The 15556-nt window shown below is 41.3% G+C and overlaps 1 protein-coding gene across 2 annotated transcripts; it reads right to left on the minus strand.

Annotated features, from left to right (window-relative positions):
- Positions 1 to 12013: 12013 nt before the first annotated feature.
- Positions 12014 to 14519, minus strand: LOC147462640 (uncharacterized). 2 transcript variants are annotated; one of them, XM_086484698.1, is made up of 2 exons: positions 13016 to 14519; positions 12611 to 12857 (listed from the first exon to the last, which is right to left on the minus strand). In XM_086484698.1, the coding sequence occupies exons 1-2, from the start codon at positions 14408 to 14410 to the stop codon at positions 12750 to 12752; spliced, it is 1503 nt and encodes a 500-aa protein (XP_086340824.1). In that variant the 5' UTR covers positions 14411 to 14519; the 3' UTR covers positions 12611 to 12749. The 2 variants fall into 2 exon arrangements, with proteins under 2 accessions (XP_086340816.1, XP_086340824.1); XM_086484690.1 differs by having other exon boundaries at positions 12014 to 14519.
- Between the last annotated feature and the right edge of the window lie 1037 nt (positions 14520 to 15556).

The following is a 15556-nucleotide window of genomic DNA, read 5'->3' on the forward strand; positions in this document are numbered from 1 at the left end:
TGCCATTCCACGTTCCCCGTTCTAATTTCCCGTTTCGGGTAACTGCGCCCCTCTAGATCCAACAACCGCATGAATGCCCCGACGGTAAACGTTCTATGGCTCGGTGGACTCGATTAGTCGAGTAACTTTTCAAACATTCTAGTTAGGAATACCTCACCTTAGGGGAAGGAATTCTCAGCCGTACCTCATTCCTAATGAGGAAAAAGGCGACAAGTTCTATGAACCAAGGGTGGATCTTAGGGGAAAGAGTTCACAGCTGTAACCTGCATTTGATGGGGGGAAAGGCATGAATTCCATGAATCAAGGGTCATTTGGATGGGATATTTGACTATCTTAAGACCATAAGGCTGCTTAGATCTCTACGTTTCCCCTACAAGATAGGGCCAGGGTTCTCTCATGCACTCGCTTTCCAGCCTCCAACATGGGCCTGGGAAGTATTTGTGTGGGATCGGGTCGAGCCTTGGTTGTCTATCAACAAGTTTGAGTCTTTGGGGACTTGGGTACGTTACACATATAATCCCATGAGCACTTGATTGTGATGGCCCCTTCTGGATATTCCAACATAGAGCATGTGTTCCTTCAAATAACCATGTCCATGGGTGTTGTGTTTGCTCAATATCGGACATGGGTGTTGTGTTTGCTCAATATCATTGAAAATTTCAATTGTGGTGACTGTCATCTTCATAATTTTCACCATCATGATGCAAGAGAGATCTCGGATGCCACAAAACAAGTTAATGATGCTATCCACCATATATTTTCATGTTGGTTTTCTGTTCAAAGGCGATATGGCATCACCTTTTGATTGGGAAAAATGAAGGGTCATTTTGCAACTCTTGTGGTGCTGAGACATAAAAGATTTTATCTTTAGGTCATTTCTCTAGCCACCTTTTGTGACATGTAGGCTAATTCTCCATGATTTGTATTGCTTGCTAGTCCTCAATAGGCACATTGGCATAGCTTCCAAGCTCATTGGTTGTACACTCTGGCAAAAAGTCATTTTTCATCAACGTTATCTCTCTCTTGAGGAGGGGGTATGGCAAAGTTGACATGTGATAGTTAGATGTCGGCTTAGTGTGTGGGAGTGAGGTAAATGATGCATACCGAGTGTAAAATCCTCTTCTCCCACTCCATGCACTCCTTGACCGTCCCATTTACTTCAGCTTGTATCCTATGGATAAGCTCTTTTTCTTCATCTCTAACTACCTTGGATCTATCAGTGTGTGTCCCATGACTGAGAAGATTACATATTTGGAGGCTGTAGACCTAGCTGCACTTGTGCCTGCCATCTGTGTCTTGAGGTAGTGGATCAAAATCAAATGGCTTGTTGAGAGGTAGATCCATTGGAGTAGGAAGTGGCCTTTCTTGCAGCATCAAGTCTTTTTTCTTCCGACTCCTTCTTTAGCCTTGCCACTTCTGCTATGAGCTCTTCAATTTGTTTGTCCTTGGTCTTTTTGCATGAAGTACTAGAGGAGTGTGAGTCTTTGAAAATTATCCATATCCAGTTGTTGCTTAAGATCTTTGACTGAATTGATAAATGGAAGGGTAATACAAGAATATGATAGCATACTATATAAGCGACCTTATGAAATTTTGAATGTAAGAATGACATTTATGTAAGGACTAAAGTATGCATTTACCATGGTTTTTGCCCATGGTTTTGAGTTAGATTCCACCTTTGTTTACAATGATATTTACTCATGGTTTTAGCATATGGTATTTAAAATTTTCAAGATTCCATCTCTTTTTAAGAAATTCTTTATTCCAAGAAATATTATTATATATGTGTATTTACAATTCTATAAATGACTTGTCATCTTATAAACAGAGTTATTATTTTTTTCTTCTCCTATCAAATGTCCTCTTTGATAGTCTACATTGTTAACATGTCAATCATCTCTGATTTTGATCTTGCTAAATACTTGATGAATCTAGAGGTCTCCACCATTTTTGAAGAGGAGGATGCTTCCATGTCACATAATGAAAGGACATATAGACAAAATATATGCTCTCATCATGTAAGGTTTTAAAAAAATCTTAGCCAATGCATTGACCATACAACTATGGTGAGATTTGTTTTTGTTGGAAGAAAGAACAACATTACACACATTTTCTCTCTTAATGGTATTTTGTACTTCTTTGTAGTGGTGTGGTGCCAATAGAGCTCAATTTTCTTTGCATGTCCTTGGAAGACGTCGAGGTGATCCCACAATTCTCCCTAAAGATCATGCAATGGCCATGAGTTTTGCAAAGAACATTGAAAACCATCGTGCAAAGATAGTTGGAAGTGTTTTGAAGTCTCCCTTGCTGGATAACAACATTAAGACCGCTATTGCTATTTAAACATGTTTACTATGTAATGCCAAGTAAAAAAATTATATGTAATGCCAAGAAACTATGTTATTTTGCTATGATGTAAGCCTTTCTTGTCAAGTAATGTAAACCCTTGGTTTAGTTATGATTTTGTACGTGATTGCTTTTCAAGCAATCATATTAAATTTCTTGATATTTGAAATAGTGATTAATGAGAGTATAAGTTTTATAATTTTAAAGCATGGTTTGTGCTTGCTAATTATGTGTACAACCAAGTGATGAGGTCAGATACCCCCTACATGTTGATGCTGAAGGATTGCAATCCTTCAAGGTCTTCATACATGTATATTTTGACTTTCAACTATGTTCCCCACCTCATGGCCATGCTTTGGCTGAGTTTTTGGCTTCTTTGAAGCCAAATTGAGCAAGTTAATTTCTTTTTTAATGCTTTGTAGACTCGAAATCATGCAAATGAGCCTTTTGATAACAATTTTCTTGTTTACCTTGGTTGATACTTGCCCTTAGCATGTCTACCATATGTTTGATACGTGGATGAGGTTAGATACCCCCACTTAGAGGCAGTTGAAGGGTTGCGATCCTTCAAGGTCTTAACACTTGCAAATTTACAACTTCACAAATGTTGTATCTGCTATCTAGAGTCCCTTGAGTTGGTTTTCCTTCTTGTTTGTGCTCTTTTTCTTTTGGTTTTTTGCATGTTATTCATGTGTTTGTGTTTAGGGTTTTCCCGCCCCATGCGCATGTGATACAGCTAACGTAACATGAATTACATGAATACCACATGAAAAAAACTATTCTTTATATATAGTGTAGAAATACTGATCGCTCTAGGTCATGTTAAGTATGGAGCTTGATTTACCCCTTGTAATTTTTTGTGTTAAAAACGCACATTTGTAAGGCCCCCATTATGATGAGAAGCCATCGTGCTTAAGAAAAATAACTCACCGAAAAATAAAATCACTCGCCGGAAACCAAAATTTTTCATGCCCAAGCTCGAGATTGGCTTCGCCGGAATATTATGGCCAGACGACAGCCGGAAAGTGGTCGGAAAACAACCAGTCAGTTGGTCAGTTGGCCGGTGGTTGGAAGTCAATGGCCGGTGAGACCGGTGGTCGAATTCAATGGCTGGTGGCCGAATTCAAAAACGGATTTGTCTTCTCAAGGGCGACCACATATGGACGGATTGGAGGGTCCGATTTGGATTTATCTACACAAGGGTGGCTACACATGGCTGCCTCTCATGAGAGAGGGTAGCCCTTTTGGCCTATAAAAGAAGGCCTCTTCTACACACAAAAATGGAGTGTGAAGCATTGTGGTGCATTGTGAAGTTGGTGTGAGGTGGTGAGAGTGAAGCAAGACGGGAGCTCTATTAAGGGTAAAATCCCTTTGTAATCTACTTCTTGTTTGAAGTACTAAAGCCATTGAGCGGCTGCTTTCCCGTGGATGTAGCCCACATTGGGTGAACCACATATATCGTGTGTGCTCTCTCTCTCTCTATACTCTATAAACTTTCGTGTGTGAAAATTTCTCTCTTCCCATTAAGTAAGATACTCAAATGTCTATTTAGCTACGTCATATTTCCTAACAACTGGTATCAGAGCAAGGTTTCCTCGTAGCTAAATTATCTCAAGGAAAGGATTCCTTGAATTGAGTGGGAGTAATGGCGAAGGAAGGGAAGCTCAAGATCGAGAAGTTCAATGGAAAAAACTATCAACATTGGAAGATGCAGATTGAAAACTATCTCTACCAGAAGGACCTCTATTTGCCACTAAGCGGTCTTGCAAAGAAGCCCGCAACGATGGCAGATGAAGCATGGATTATGCTTGATTGAAAGGCACTGGAACAATCCTGTTAATCTTGGTGTCAACGGTGGCCTTCAACGTTTCGGAGATGAATACCACGGAGGACTTGATGAAGTCACTTGACGACTTCTACGAGAAACCATCGGCATCCAATAAGGTATTTCTCATAAAGCGCTTGTTCAATCTAAAGATGGCAGAGAATGGTTCAGTTGCAAAACACCTAAATGACTTTAACACAAACATAAGTCAGCTTCGATCAGTGAAAATCAATTTAGATGACGAATTGCAAGCTCTCCTTATACTATCATCTCTATCTCTGACACAAATACTCTTAAGTTTGATAATGTTGTGGGTGTTCTCCTAAGCAAGGAAATGCGAAGGAGAAGCACAAGAGAATCATCAAGTGTTGCACTGTCAGTGGAAACAAGAGGAAGGCCTAAGGAGAGGTTCAAAAATCAAAAGGGTCGTGATCGCTCAAGACGGAGCAAGTCACGCACAAAGTCGGTTATTGAATGTTGGAATTGCAGCAAGAAGGGCCACGTCAAGAAGGATTGTTGGTCCAAGAAGAAGAAGGAGTCGGACTCTCAAAATAACAAGCCAACATTAGAGACCAATGTGGCAGGTAAAGTAGAGCAAGATGCTCTAATTCTCTCATTAGGAAATGTGTCTAATTCCTGGATAGTAGATTCCGGGGCTTCATTCCATGCGACACCACACAATCAACATTTCCAAGATTACACCAAAGGTAATTTTGAGTATGTATACTTGGGAGATGATGAAGCTTATGAAATTGTCGGCAAAGGTACAGTTTGTATCAAAATTGCTAATGAAAATGAATGGAAGCTTAAAGATGTTAGGCATGTTCCTTCTTTTTTGCAAAAATTTGATCTCTACGGAACAATTGGACGATGAAGGTCACAACATTGCATTCGGAAGCAAACGATGGAAGATCTCAAAGGGATCTTTGGTGGTTGCCAAGGGAAAAAAGGTTGGTACACTTTACTTTTGTACTGTTATCTCGCAACCTTCAACTTGTGCAACAACTACAGAAGTCGACAGTGTGGTGTGGCACTATCGGCTTGGGCATATGAGTGCCAAAGGAATGCAAATTCTTCAAACAAAGAAGCTTCTACCAGGTTTGAAAGAAGTGGACTTAAAGTTTTGTGAAGATTGTGTTTATGGTAAACAAAAGAGGGTAAAATTTTAAAAATCTAGAAATGAAAGAAAAAATAAAAAACTTGAGTTGATTCATTCTGACGTTTGGAGTCCTACAAGTACACCATCACTTGGTGGCTCATTGTACTATGTAACATTCTAGACGATGCGACAAGGAAAACATGGGTTTATGTAATGAAGAATAAATCCGATGTGTTTTCCATATTTCAAAGGTGGAAAGCCTTTGTGGAGAACGAAATAGGTGCTAAGGTTAAATGCCTCAGATCCGACAATGGAGGTGAATATTGTAGCCAAGCTTTTGAAAACTTTTGTGTTAACAATGGCATTCGGAGGCAAAGAACAACCCCAAGGACACCTCAACAAAATGGCATTTTTGAAAGGATGAACAGAACAATCATGGAGCGAGCACGAAGCATGCGGCTACATGCAGGCCTACCGCTTGAGCTTTGGGCGGAAGCTGTAAGTACGTCTGTGAACTTAATCAACCGGTCACCCTCAACGGCATTGGATGGGGGAGTTCCAAGAGAGGCATGGACAGGTAAACCGGTGAATTTTGCATTTTTCAAAGTATTTGGGTGTGAGGCTTTCATGCACATAGATAGAATCTTAAGATCAAAGCTAGATGCAAAGTCCAAAAAGTGTTTCTTCATTGGCTATGGAGAAGGTGACTTTGGGTATCGCCTATAGAATCCTGAAGATGGTAAAATCTTAAGGAGTAGAGATGTAATTTTTAACGAACAAAATATGTACAAAGATTACTTGGAAAGGAAACAAACAAAAGAAACAAGTGATGAGTACATGGAGCTGAGGACAGTGAAGACTCAAGGACTGCAAAATGGTGACAATGTGCAACAACGTCAACCAAATGAGGAGCCTCAACCTATTCCCTAAAGATCTACAAGAGCAAGTAGACCTCCAGAAAGGTTCGTTCCTTCCTTCAACCATCTCTTGATCTCAGATTCTAGAGAGCCGGAATCATACGAAGAAGCTATGCAACATGAATCCAAAGAAGAATGGACGAAGAGCATGCAACTGGAGATGGACTCATTACATCGCAACCAAACATGGGAGTTGGTTGAGTTGCCTAAAGGTAAGCGGGCACTTCAGAACAAATGGGTGTATAAGTTGAAAAAAGAAGAATGTGAGAAGAAAAGGTACAAGTTTACGCTTGTGGTAAAAGGGTTTTCTCAAAAGAAAGGTATTGACTTCAATGAAATATTTTCTCCTGTTGTAAAAATGAACTCAATTACGCTTGTCTTAAGCCTTATAGTTGCTCATGATCTAAATCTTGAGCAAATGGATGTATATATGGCATTCCCTCACGGTGACTTAGAGGAGGAAATTTACATGCTTCAACCAAAGGGGTATGAAGTAAAAGGTAAGGAGAAAATGGTTTGCAGATTAAAGAAGACCTTGTATGGTTTAAAGCAAGCATCAAGACAATGGTACTTGAAGTTCGATCGATGGATGTTAGATCATGGATTCAAAAGATGCAACTCAGACCATTGCGTCTACACAAAGAATTTGCGAGATGGAAAGTTTATCATCCTAATGTTCTATGTTGATGACATGCTGATTGCAAGTGCTAACATGCAGAACATCAAAGACCTAAAAGAAGAGCTGTCTAAATATTTTTCAATGAAAGATTTAGGTGCTGCAAAGAGGATACTTGGTATGAAGATATCAAGGGAAAGGATGAAGAAGACAATCAAGCTATCTCAAGAGGATTACATCAAGAAGGTACTAGAAAGATTTGCAATGCAAAATGCAAAAATGGTCTCTATACCTTTGGCTGGTCACTTTAAACTAACCAAGGATATGTGTCCAAAGACACAAGAGGAGATAGCCTATATGTCTAAAGTTCCATATGCTGCAGCGGTAGGTTCTCTTATGTATGCTATGGTCTGGACAAGACCAGACATTGCACATACAGTAAGAGTTGTAAGTAGGTTCATGGACAACCCAGGTAAAGAGCACTGGCAAGCTCTGAAGTGGATACTTAGGTATCTAAAAGAGACAACAACAAATGCTTTGTATTTTAGAGGAACTGATATTTTTCTAGAAGGGTATGCTGATGCAAATATGGCAGGTGACAAAGATACTCGAAAGAGCACTACTGGCTATGTCTTCACGGTTGGAGGCACATCAATAATCTGGGTTTCAAAGCTGCAGAAAGTGGTCTCACTTTCTACCACGGAAGCAGAGTATGTAGCAATGACGGAGGCAACCAAAAAAATTCTATCTTGTACAGTGATAGCCAAAGCGTTATCCATCTTGCAAAGAACTCAGCCTTTCATTCAAGGACAAAGCACATTGAGATGAGATATCACTTCATACGTACTCTTTTGGAAGAGGGACAGCTAAAGCTAGGAAACGTGCATACAAGTGAAAATCTTGCAGCTATGTTTACAAAGGTGGTCAACAAGGAGAAGTTGAGTTTTTGCTCATCTTCAATCGGCATTCGAAGATAAGAAGCCACGAAGGAAAGCAGTCACAAGTTTGGTTTGGAGATCAGTCTTCAAGTGGGAGATTGTTAGTATGGAGCCTGATTTACCCCTTGTAATTTTTTGTGTTAAAATCGCCCATTTGGAAGGCTCTCATTATAAGGAGAAGCCATCGTGCGTGAAGAAAAATAACTCGTCGGAAAATAAAATCACTCGACGAAAACCAAAATTTTCACGCCCAGTTTCGAACCCAAGCTCGATACTGGCTTCGTCGGAATATTATGGCCGGACGATAGCCGAAAAGTGATCGAAAAACGACCGGTCGGTTGGCGGGTTCGCCGGTGGTCGGAAGTCAATGGCCGGTGATTTGGCCGGTGGCCGAATTCAAAAGCGGACTTGTCTTCTCAAGGGCGGCCACACATGGGCAAATTGGAGGGTCTGATTTAGATTTATCTACACAAGGACGGCTTCACATGGCTGCCTCTCATGAAAGAGGACAGCCCTTTTGACTTATAAAAGGAGGCTTCTTCTACACACAAAAATGGAGTGTGAAGCATTGTGGTGCATTGTGAAGTTGGTGTGAAGTGGTGAGAGTGAAGCAAGGCGGGAGCTCTATTAAGGGTATAACCCCTTTGTAATCTACTTTTTGTTTGAAGTACTAACGCCATTGAGTGACCGCTTTTCCGTGGATGTAGCTTACATTGGGTGAACCACGTATATCATGTGCTCTCTCTCTCTCTCTCTCTCTCTCTCTCTCTCTCTCTCTCTCTCTCTCTCTCTAATCTCGCGTGTGTGAAAATTTCTCTCTCCCCATTAAGTAAGCTACTCAAATATCTATTTAGCTACGTCATATTTCCAAACAGATCACACAAGCTCTCTCTCTCTCTCTCTCTCTCTCTATATATATATATATATATATATAGAGATATATATATATATATATATATATATATATATATATATATGCAAAAATCACACAATGAGCTAACCTAAATCACACAAGCCCTAGGATTCAAACATAGTCTATGCATGTCAGAATTTATGATATGCAAGAAAAGGGTCTTGGAGCAAATATGGTCCAAGGGATTCTACTATTGAGGCTCGGATATGGCCTATATTTTCTTTTGGGTTTTGTGCTTGCCAAATGTTTTCTCCATTGCTCTTCCAACTTCTTTCTATTAAGAAACATGAGTGTACAAGCAAGTTGGCAAAAGCACTATTTGAGATATCTATACTCGTAACATGATTGCGTGTCTTCTTTTGTTCCATTTTACCTATTTTAGTGGTTCTCATGGAAGTTAAAGCTCATGTGGTGAGTTGATTAGCTTTGGGTACCTGTGATTGGGACATAATTATTGGGGTTGCTTTGGGTTTGCTTGGTTTGTGTTCATGTCATTGCTTGTGCCAAACTTTGTGTATTGTTTCTAGCTTTCTAGTTCAAGTTGGAGATGGGATATGAAGTGATCATTTGTTGCTTTTGGGGATCCAAATTGATGTATGTTCTTTGTAGTAGCCCTGTTCTTGGAGTATCGCTCCTAACCCATCTACATCTGTGGGATTATTTAGCCTTAGACGAGCTCGGTTGGCCATCTGCTTCCTATTTCCTCCTTTAGATGTGGGTTGATCCACAGGTCTTGTTCTCTTTTCCCGTGGAGTATGTTGGGGTAAAGGCCAAAGTGGCCAACCGCCCATCTAACTCACTAACCCTAATAGATGTGTACACTGTATACTCATTCTTTAAGTGATAAGGCAATAAGTAGTGACTCATACATTGTGAGCTAGGGTACCACTAAACATCGCGTCTCCATCTCCTTCTTTGCACATACGCCAGGCACCGCACAACTCTCACAGCTGGTATCAGAGCAAGTGGGAGAATCTACACAGCGCTGTAGGGCCGCATAGGTGATTTTCCTTTACTTGCCCTGAAATTTGGTGTGCGCAAGGTGCAGCATAAGGTGTGCAGATTAGCCCAGAGGACTTTCCTACTGTCAAAATTGTGGTTTGAGCTCATGTCGGCCTCCGTTTGGGCCTGCGAAACTCAAAACATGTCATTTCGACACCTCGCTAACGGGTCAACTATCCGTAATTTCTGTATATTTGGGCGTTTTTATTGTTTAGAGCAGTATTTGGTGGCTGAATGCAATTCTTGTCTACACAGATTACAAGGCTCGACTTCGACATTCTAGGTTTTAGGTGTTGTAGGTTTCTTGCAGGGTGTGATTTGCAAGTTTTTTCAACATCTGTAGTCATATGCATTGACAGTTGATGTATGTGTTATTGTAGGTCCATTTATTGGACAAACCAATTATTGACAGTGAGGTATTGTGGAGATGTATGGACAATGTGGTCTATGTATGAGACATTTATGCAACCTTTGTGAGGGTCATGGTGGTGAGGTTTTGTGAAGCTAGCTGGTACCCAAGGTGCAGACCAGTTTGGTGGATTACGTACTAGAGCAATCCCTTGACTAGCCTCGCCAAAGACCTTGTATGCCTTTGTGTTGCAAGATGATGGGTGTATGATTTATGTGGTCAGGATAGCATATGGTGTGCATCTGCTTATTGCCATGTGGCATTGTTTAGAGATGCAATTTTAACATGCCTTTCAGCTTACTCGTCAGTGACATTTTTTGATGGTCACAGAGAGAGTTTTTTGTGTATATAGTCTATCAGTGATACATAATGTTTATGGTAAGAGATTTGTGACTTTTTTTATTTTTTCAGTGTTGATTTATTGCCAGGTTGTTGCCAAGACTTTTCTCATGCATTTGTGGTGAAACGGTCCACTTTGGGTTATGGCTTCTTCTTCAAGTGAACGCAAGCTCTTAAACATCAGGAAATTTGATGGAACAAATTTCAGTTCGTGGAAAGAGCAAATTCAAGACCTTTTGGTTTGAAGCAGTTCAAGCCTATTGCAGGTATTACTGCTAAACCAGCAAACATATCAAAGGCAGATTAGGTAGAACTAGATGCTTTGGCAAAGTCAACTATCAGATTACACCTTGCAGAATCTGTTTATTTCACAGTGGTGAATGAAACTACATCGCATAATCTTTGGAAGCAGCTGTGTAGCACATACGAGAAAGAGACTGCCTCAAACAAGGTGTACCTGATGAAAAGGCTATTTGAGCTTCAGATGAAGGTATACCTTTGCAACAGACAGCCGTAGCTGAAGCCTGGCATAGATAGTTATTGCAGCCTTTGCAGACACTATTGAGTGCCATAAGGGCTGCAACAAACGCATAACTATTGCAAAACCACAAGTACATAATTATGAGATTGTATACATGAAAAAGAGAAGAGAGCCCCATGTAGGAAGCTTGTATCAGCAACTCCCACTTAACAAGAGAGTTTGATCCATAAAGTCAAATCTTGTTCAGCTCCTTGCTGACTCGAGCTTCATTTCAGATGAGGTTAACATGAATGAGGAAACAAAGATTAAGATCAGACAATAAAGGGCTGCAGCAAACGGGTAACTACTACAAAACCACAGGAAGTACATAATTATGAGATGGTGTATTATAGGAAAAAGATAAGAGAGTTCCCTGTAGGAAGCTTGCGCCAGCGACTCCGGCTTACAAGCAAATTTTTCTATTTCAGCCCATAAAGTCAAGATGTACAGATCCTTGCTGACTCAAGCCTTGTTTCAGATGAGGCTGACATGAATAAGGAAACAGGAATTAAGATCAGACGATCTAGCCTAGTAAAAAGTGCTTTTGACATATATACAAGCCCTAGATCAAGTTCGCCTTGATTAGGGATCCTTGCCCGGAGTGAAAAATACGAATGAAAGAACCCACTTTGAGACACTTGTGTATTAGAACATGGCCTAAACATCGTTTTGAGTAGAGCGTCAGGCTACCTGGATATTTCCCAAAAATGGATCCTCCTATCTACACAAGTGTTGCTGAACACATGGGCATCTTGGGGGCTAGATCTGTATTCCTTGTGAGAGAGAGAGAGAGAGATTATATTACCATCTCTAAAAGGCCAGTGTGTCCTAAGGGACCAGAACTTTTAATACAATCAAGGTTTGGTCTGTTCTCCAAGAAATGAGAACAAAATAAAACATAGGCCTAATAACGAACTGTCTAGTAGTAGAAGCATCCAACTAGCAAACATGGCATTCATTTGAAGCATCTATAGTCATCTGTAACCAATAGCATAATTGTCCAAAACAGGGTGAACACACATGCAAAATTTAGATCACAGTGCACCAAACACAGTATTCAAAAAATGACAACACAAAGCCACCTGCAAATGTCTCATAACAGCAGTTAAAGCCGCACGCCAAAGCATTGCATCACGCTCTTCCACAATTATAACCAACCAACAGAATATAACTGGCAAAAAGCACAAGCACTCGGTATCTAGACCAAGACTGAATACTACACATAAGCACACACTGGCACAGACCAGCACGATATATCCTTTCTTGGCACATCATTTCTCAACCACAGCTGGCTGGATAATTAAGTATGCAAAACTCGGCACCACCATGTCACATCCTTTCACAGCACATTATTTCTCAACAGCTACTGGCTGAGCTCAGAACAAACCAAAGTGAGCATGCAGAAATTAAGACCCACAAAACTAACTGCTGAAGTCATAAAAACAGCAGCTACTGGCAAAGGTGTCCAGACAGTCATACCATGATAAATCATGGTACCAAGTCTGAAAGGCACATCTGGCCGCTCCAATGCTGGAGTTGCTGGACAAACACATCTCTTTGCCCTGTGAAATTCACAAACGTGACAGTCACTGAGCTGCTACTGGGCTGGAAGTTGACAGAACAGAATATTATGGAGTCATGCTTTGGGACGACTATGTGCTCATCAGCCATGTCCATGCAAAAATTGATGACAAATACTTGGGCTGAGTGCTGGTCGTGATACGTGATTGCTCTAAGTATGTGCTCTCTTATCTGATCCAGAGTACCATTAGCCAGAAGCTCTGCACCAAACTTGGAAAAACTGGGGCCATCCCTGATGAGAGTATCAAGACGCATCAAACTCCGCATTTCCCCAGGAACAACTACTTCCTTTACTTCTGGCAGCACTACAGCCCCAAGAAAAGGGTAAGCTTGTCTGAGGACCGCCTTCAACCTGCACATAAATAAGAACTGATGAGCATACTCTGAGGGGCCTTTTTCTCCAGCTCTCATGCATTCGGGCCAACACATGATTTGCCCATCAATAGTCTTGACTGCTTGCACAATAAGCCACTTGCGATCAAGAATGTGAGGGGACGGAGGTGGATCAACCTGACTTTCACTTGTGATCATGCAACCACGAAGTAAAGCCGTTCGCAACAGGGGTGTCGAAATGCATACATAGTGCATCCCATCCTCAATCTCATTCGCAATCAAGACACCATTTGCAATAAAGTCTCGCAACTTCACCAGCATACGGTCCTCATAGTAAAGCCCCTCTGATTCTAGCAATTTGAAGATTAAGGCATGGGCTTCAGAAATGCCTTCTTGGCCCTTGACGAATGCCAACATCCGACTATAAGTGGCCTGTCCAAATATGTATGTACCCAGCCGATAAGACTCTGCCCTGCGAATCCAGTCTTTGAAGGTCCATAGTTGCTCCTGGACTAGATATGCCAAGCATGTACCAGTCAAGCCCTTGTGCCCACCCGTCCACTGAAAGATGGAGGCGGCGATCTCCTTCACATCAATCCTCACACTTGGTCGATCTGCAGCAGCCAGTTGTAGCAGAGACTCTACATCCTCGAGGGTAAACCTTGTTGACGTAAGCACATGGTCATGCGGAAAAGGTGACAACATGGTTGGAGTTGATCCAGGCATGTATTCTCGCCCTTGTCCCAAGGCATCCTTCACTCGGCAGTGATATTGACCTTCCAAAAGATCACGTACCGTCTCCACTCCAACAAGTAAGAATCCAAAGAGATTGTAAGCACTGTTGTCATTCTTAAGCGACCTGACTGTGGCAAAGAACTCGCTGATACAAGATGGAGACAGATGCAGCAAGGAATCCGCTTCATCCAGGACAAGCGTAACTGGCATTTGCAATCTGTTTTTGAGAAAAAGTGACTTGAACTGTGCCGCACTACTAGCTAGAGAAGACCGGTCTGGAAAAAAAACGGGACACTTAGAGTGCAGACTGTCCCAAAGATAAGCCCAAAGGTCATTACTGTCCCACTTCCCTTTTGCACCCTCTAGTCCATCCAAGTAAACTATATGTGCTTCTGACACAGCTGACAGCTGTCTCATTGCAGCCATGACAGAGGTAGACTTTCCACTTTGCCTAGGGCCACAAAGCACACAGAACTTCCCTTGCCTTAGGTCTGCAACAAGCGAATCGACCACTGGATGAATGTAATAATAGGCGTTTGGCTCTACTGCAACACCTGCTCCAAAGCGTCTTTGTGGCATTGATTCCATCCTCACCCTCACAGAATAGCGGCAACCAGCAGCAAGGTTGGTGCTCTTTGACAAGATAAAGGGGGTTTGTCCATCATCCCTCGGCATCATCTCCAGAAACAGGAAGTCCAAACTTACCCCAATTTCACGAGAGATGTGTTCCATGACTTCAACAGCAGGGATGCCGCTGCCAAAAGTCCATTTCCTCCCTGCATTGTACACCTCCACAGCCTCCATATGCTGCTCAGCTCCTCCTGAGCACCGCTTCATGTTCAGTCGACACTGAAGATCCGCCCTCAAAACGCACGCGACCACTAGCTCGCTTCTCCATCTCCTGCGTCCAAGAACTAGGTCTACCGTATCGCCTACCCAAAAGCAAGAACTTTCATGCTACATACTTTTAAGGGGAAATTACCAAAATACGCCTTAAATTTCAAAATTTTCAAAAATTCCCAAAATACCCTTGTATCTATTTTAGCTGGATTGTTCACGATTTCCTAGTCTTTATTCTTTTTTGACAATGTATATCCGTTTTTTAGTGCTTAGCATGTAATTTGTCACAAATTACCTCCCAAAAAAAAGACAATTATGTCTAAAAATAATGAAGCAATTCATCTCCAAAGCCTACATAACCAACTCAAATTCTAGTTTTAGTATCTTGTATTCATAGACAATCAGTCTTCTTAAGAAAAGCTACAATTTTTTTTAATTTTTGGATAAATTTACTCTCACAACCAAGGGTATTTTGGAATTTTGGAAAATTTGAAGGGCATTTTGAGAAATTTTGACAAAATATGAGGGGTATATTGGGAATTTTTGAAATTTGAAGGGTATTTTGGGAATTTCCACAAATTAGAGGGGTATTTTGGTAATTTTCCCTACTTTTAATACATCTCTCTCTCTCTCTCTCTCTCTCTCTCTCTCTCTCTCTCTCTCTCTATATATATATATATATATATATATATATATATATATATATATTATCTACTAACATAATATGGCAGAAGGGGGAGCCCTTTACACGTGTCGCAATCTGCGACCTGAAGGCTAAAGTCCAAAACTAAAAAAAGCCCCTTTGCACGCGATAAAGAGGGAGAGAGAGGGAGAGAGAGAGAGGCCGCCGAAGGCGGTTGGCCGTACTAGTATATATTATGGGGAGAAGTTGGGGGCCATGTGGTTGCATATCCCCCCACACACTCTCTCTCTCTAACTAGGGGTGTGTGTGTGTGTGTGTGTGTGTGTGTGTGTGTGTGTGTGTGTGTGTGAGAGAGAGAGAGAGAGAGAGAGAGAGAGAGAAAATCTGATGTGCTGAAGAAGAGAGAGAGAGGGAAAAATTAGCGCAATGATGAGAGAGAGAAAGAGAGGGAAAAATCTTCTCACATCCAAAGGACGGATCACTCCACTCGTATTACTAAT

This window comes from Adiantum capillus-veneris, chromosome 2, assembly GCF_014529385.1.
Source record: "Adiantum capillus-veneris isolate H3 chromosome 2, ASM1452938v2, whole genome shotgun sequence".
Lineage (NCBI taxonomy): Eukaryota > Viridiplantae > Streptophyta > Polypodiopsida > Polypodiales > Pteridaceae > Adiantum > Adiantum capillus-veneris.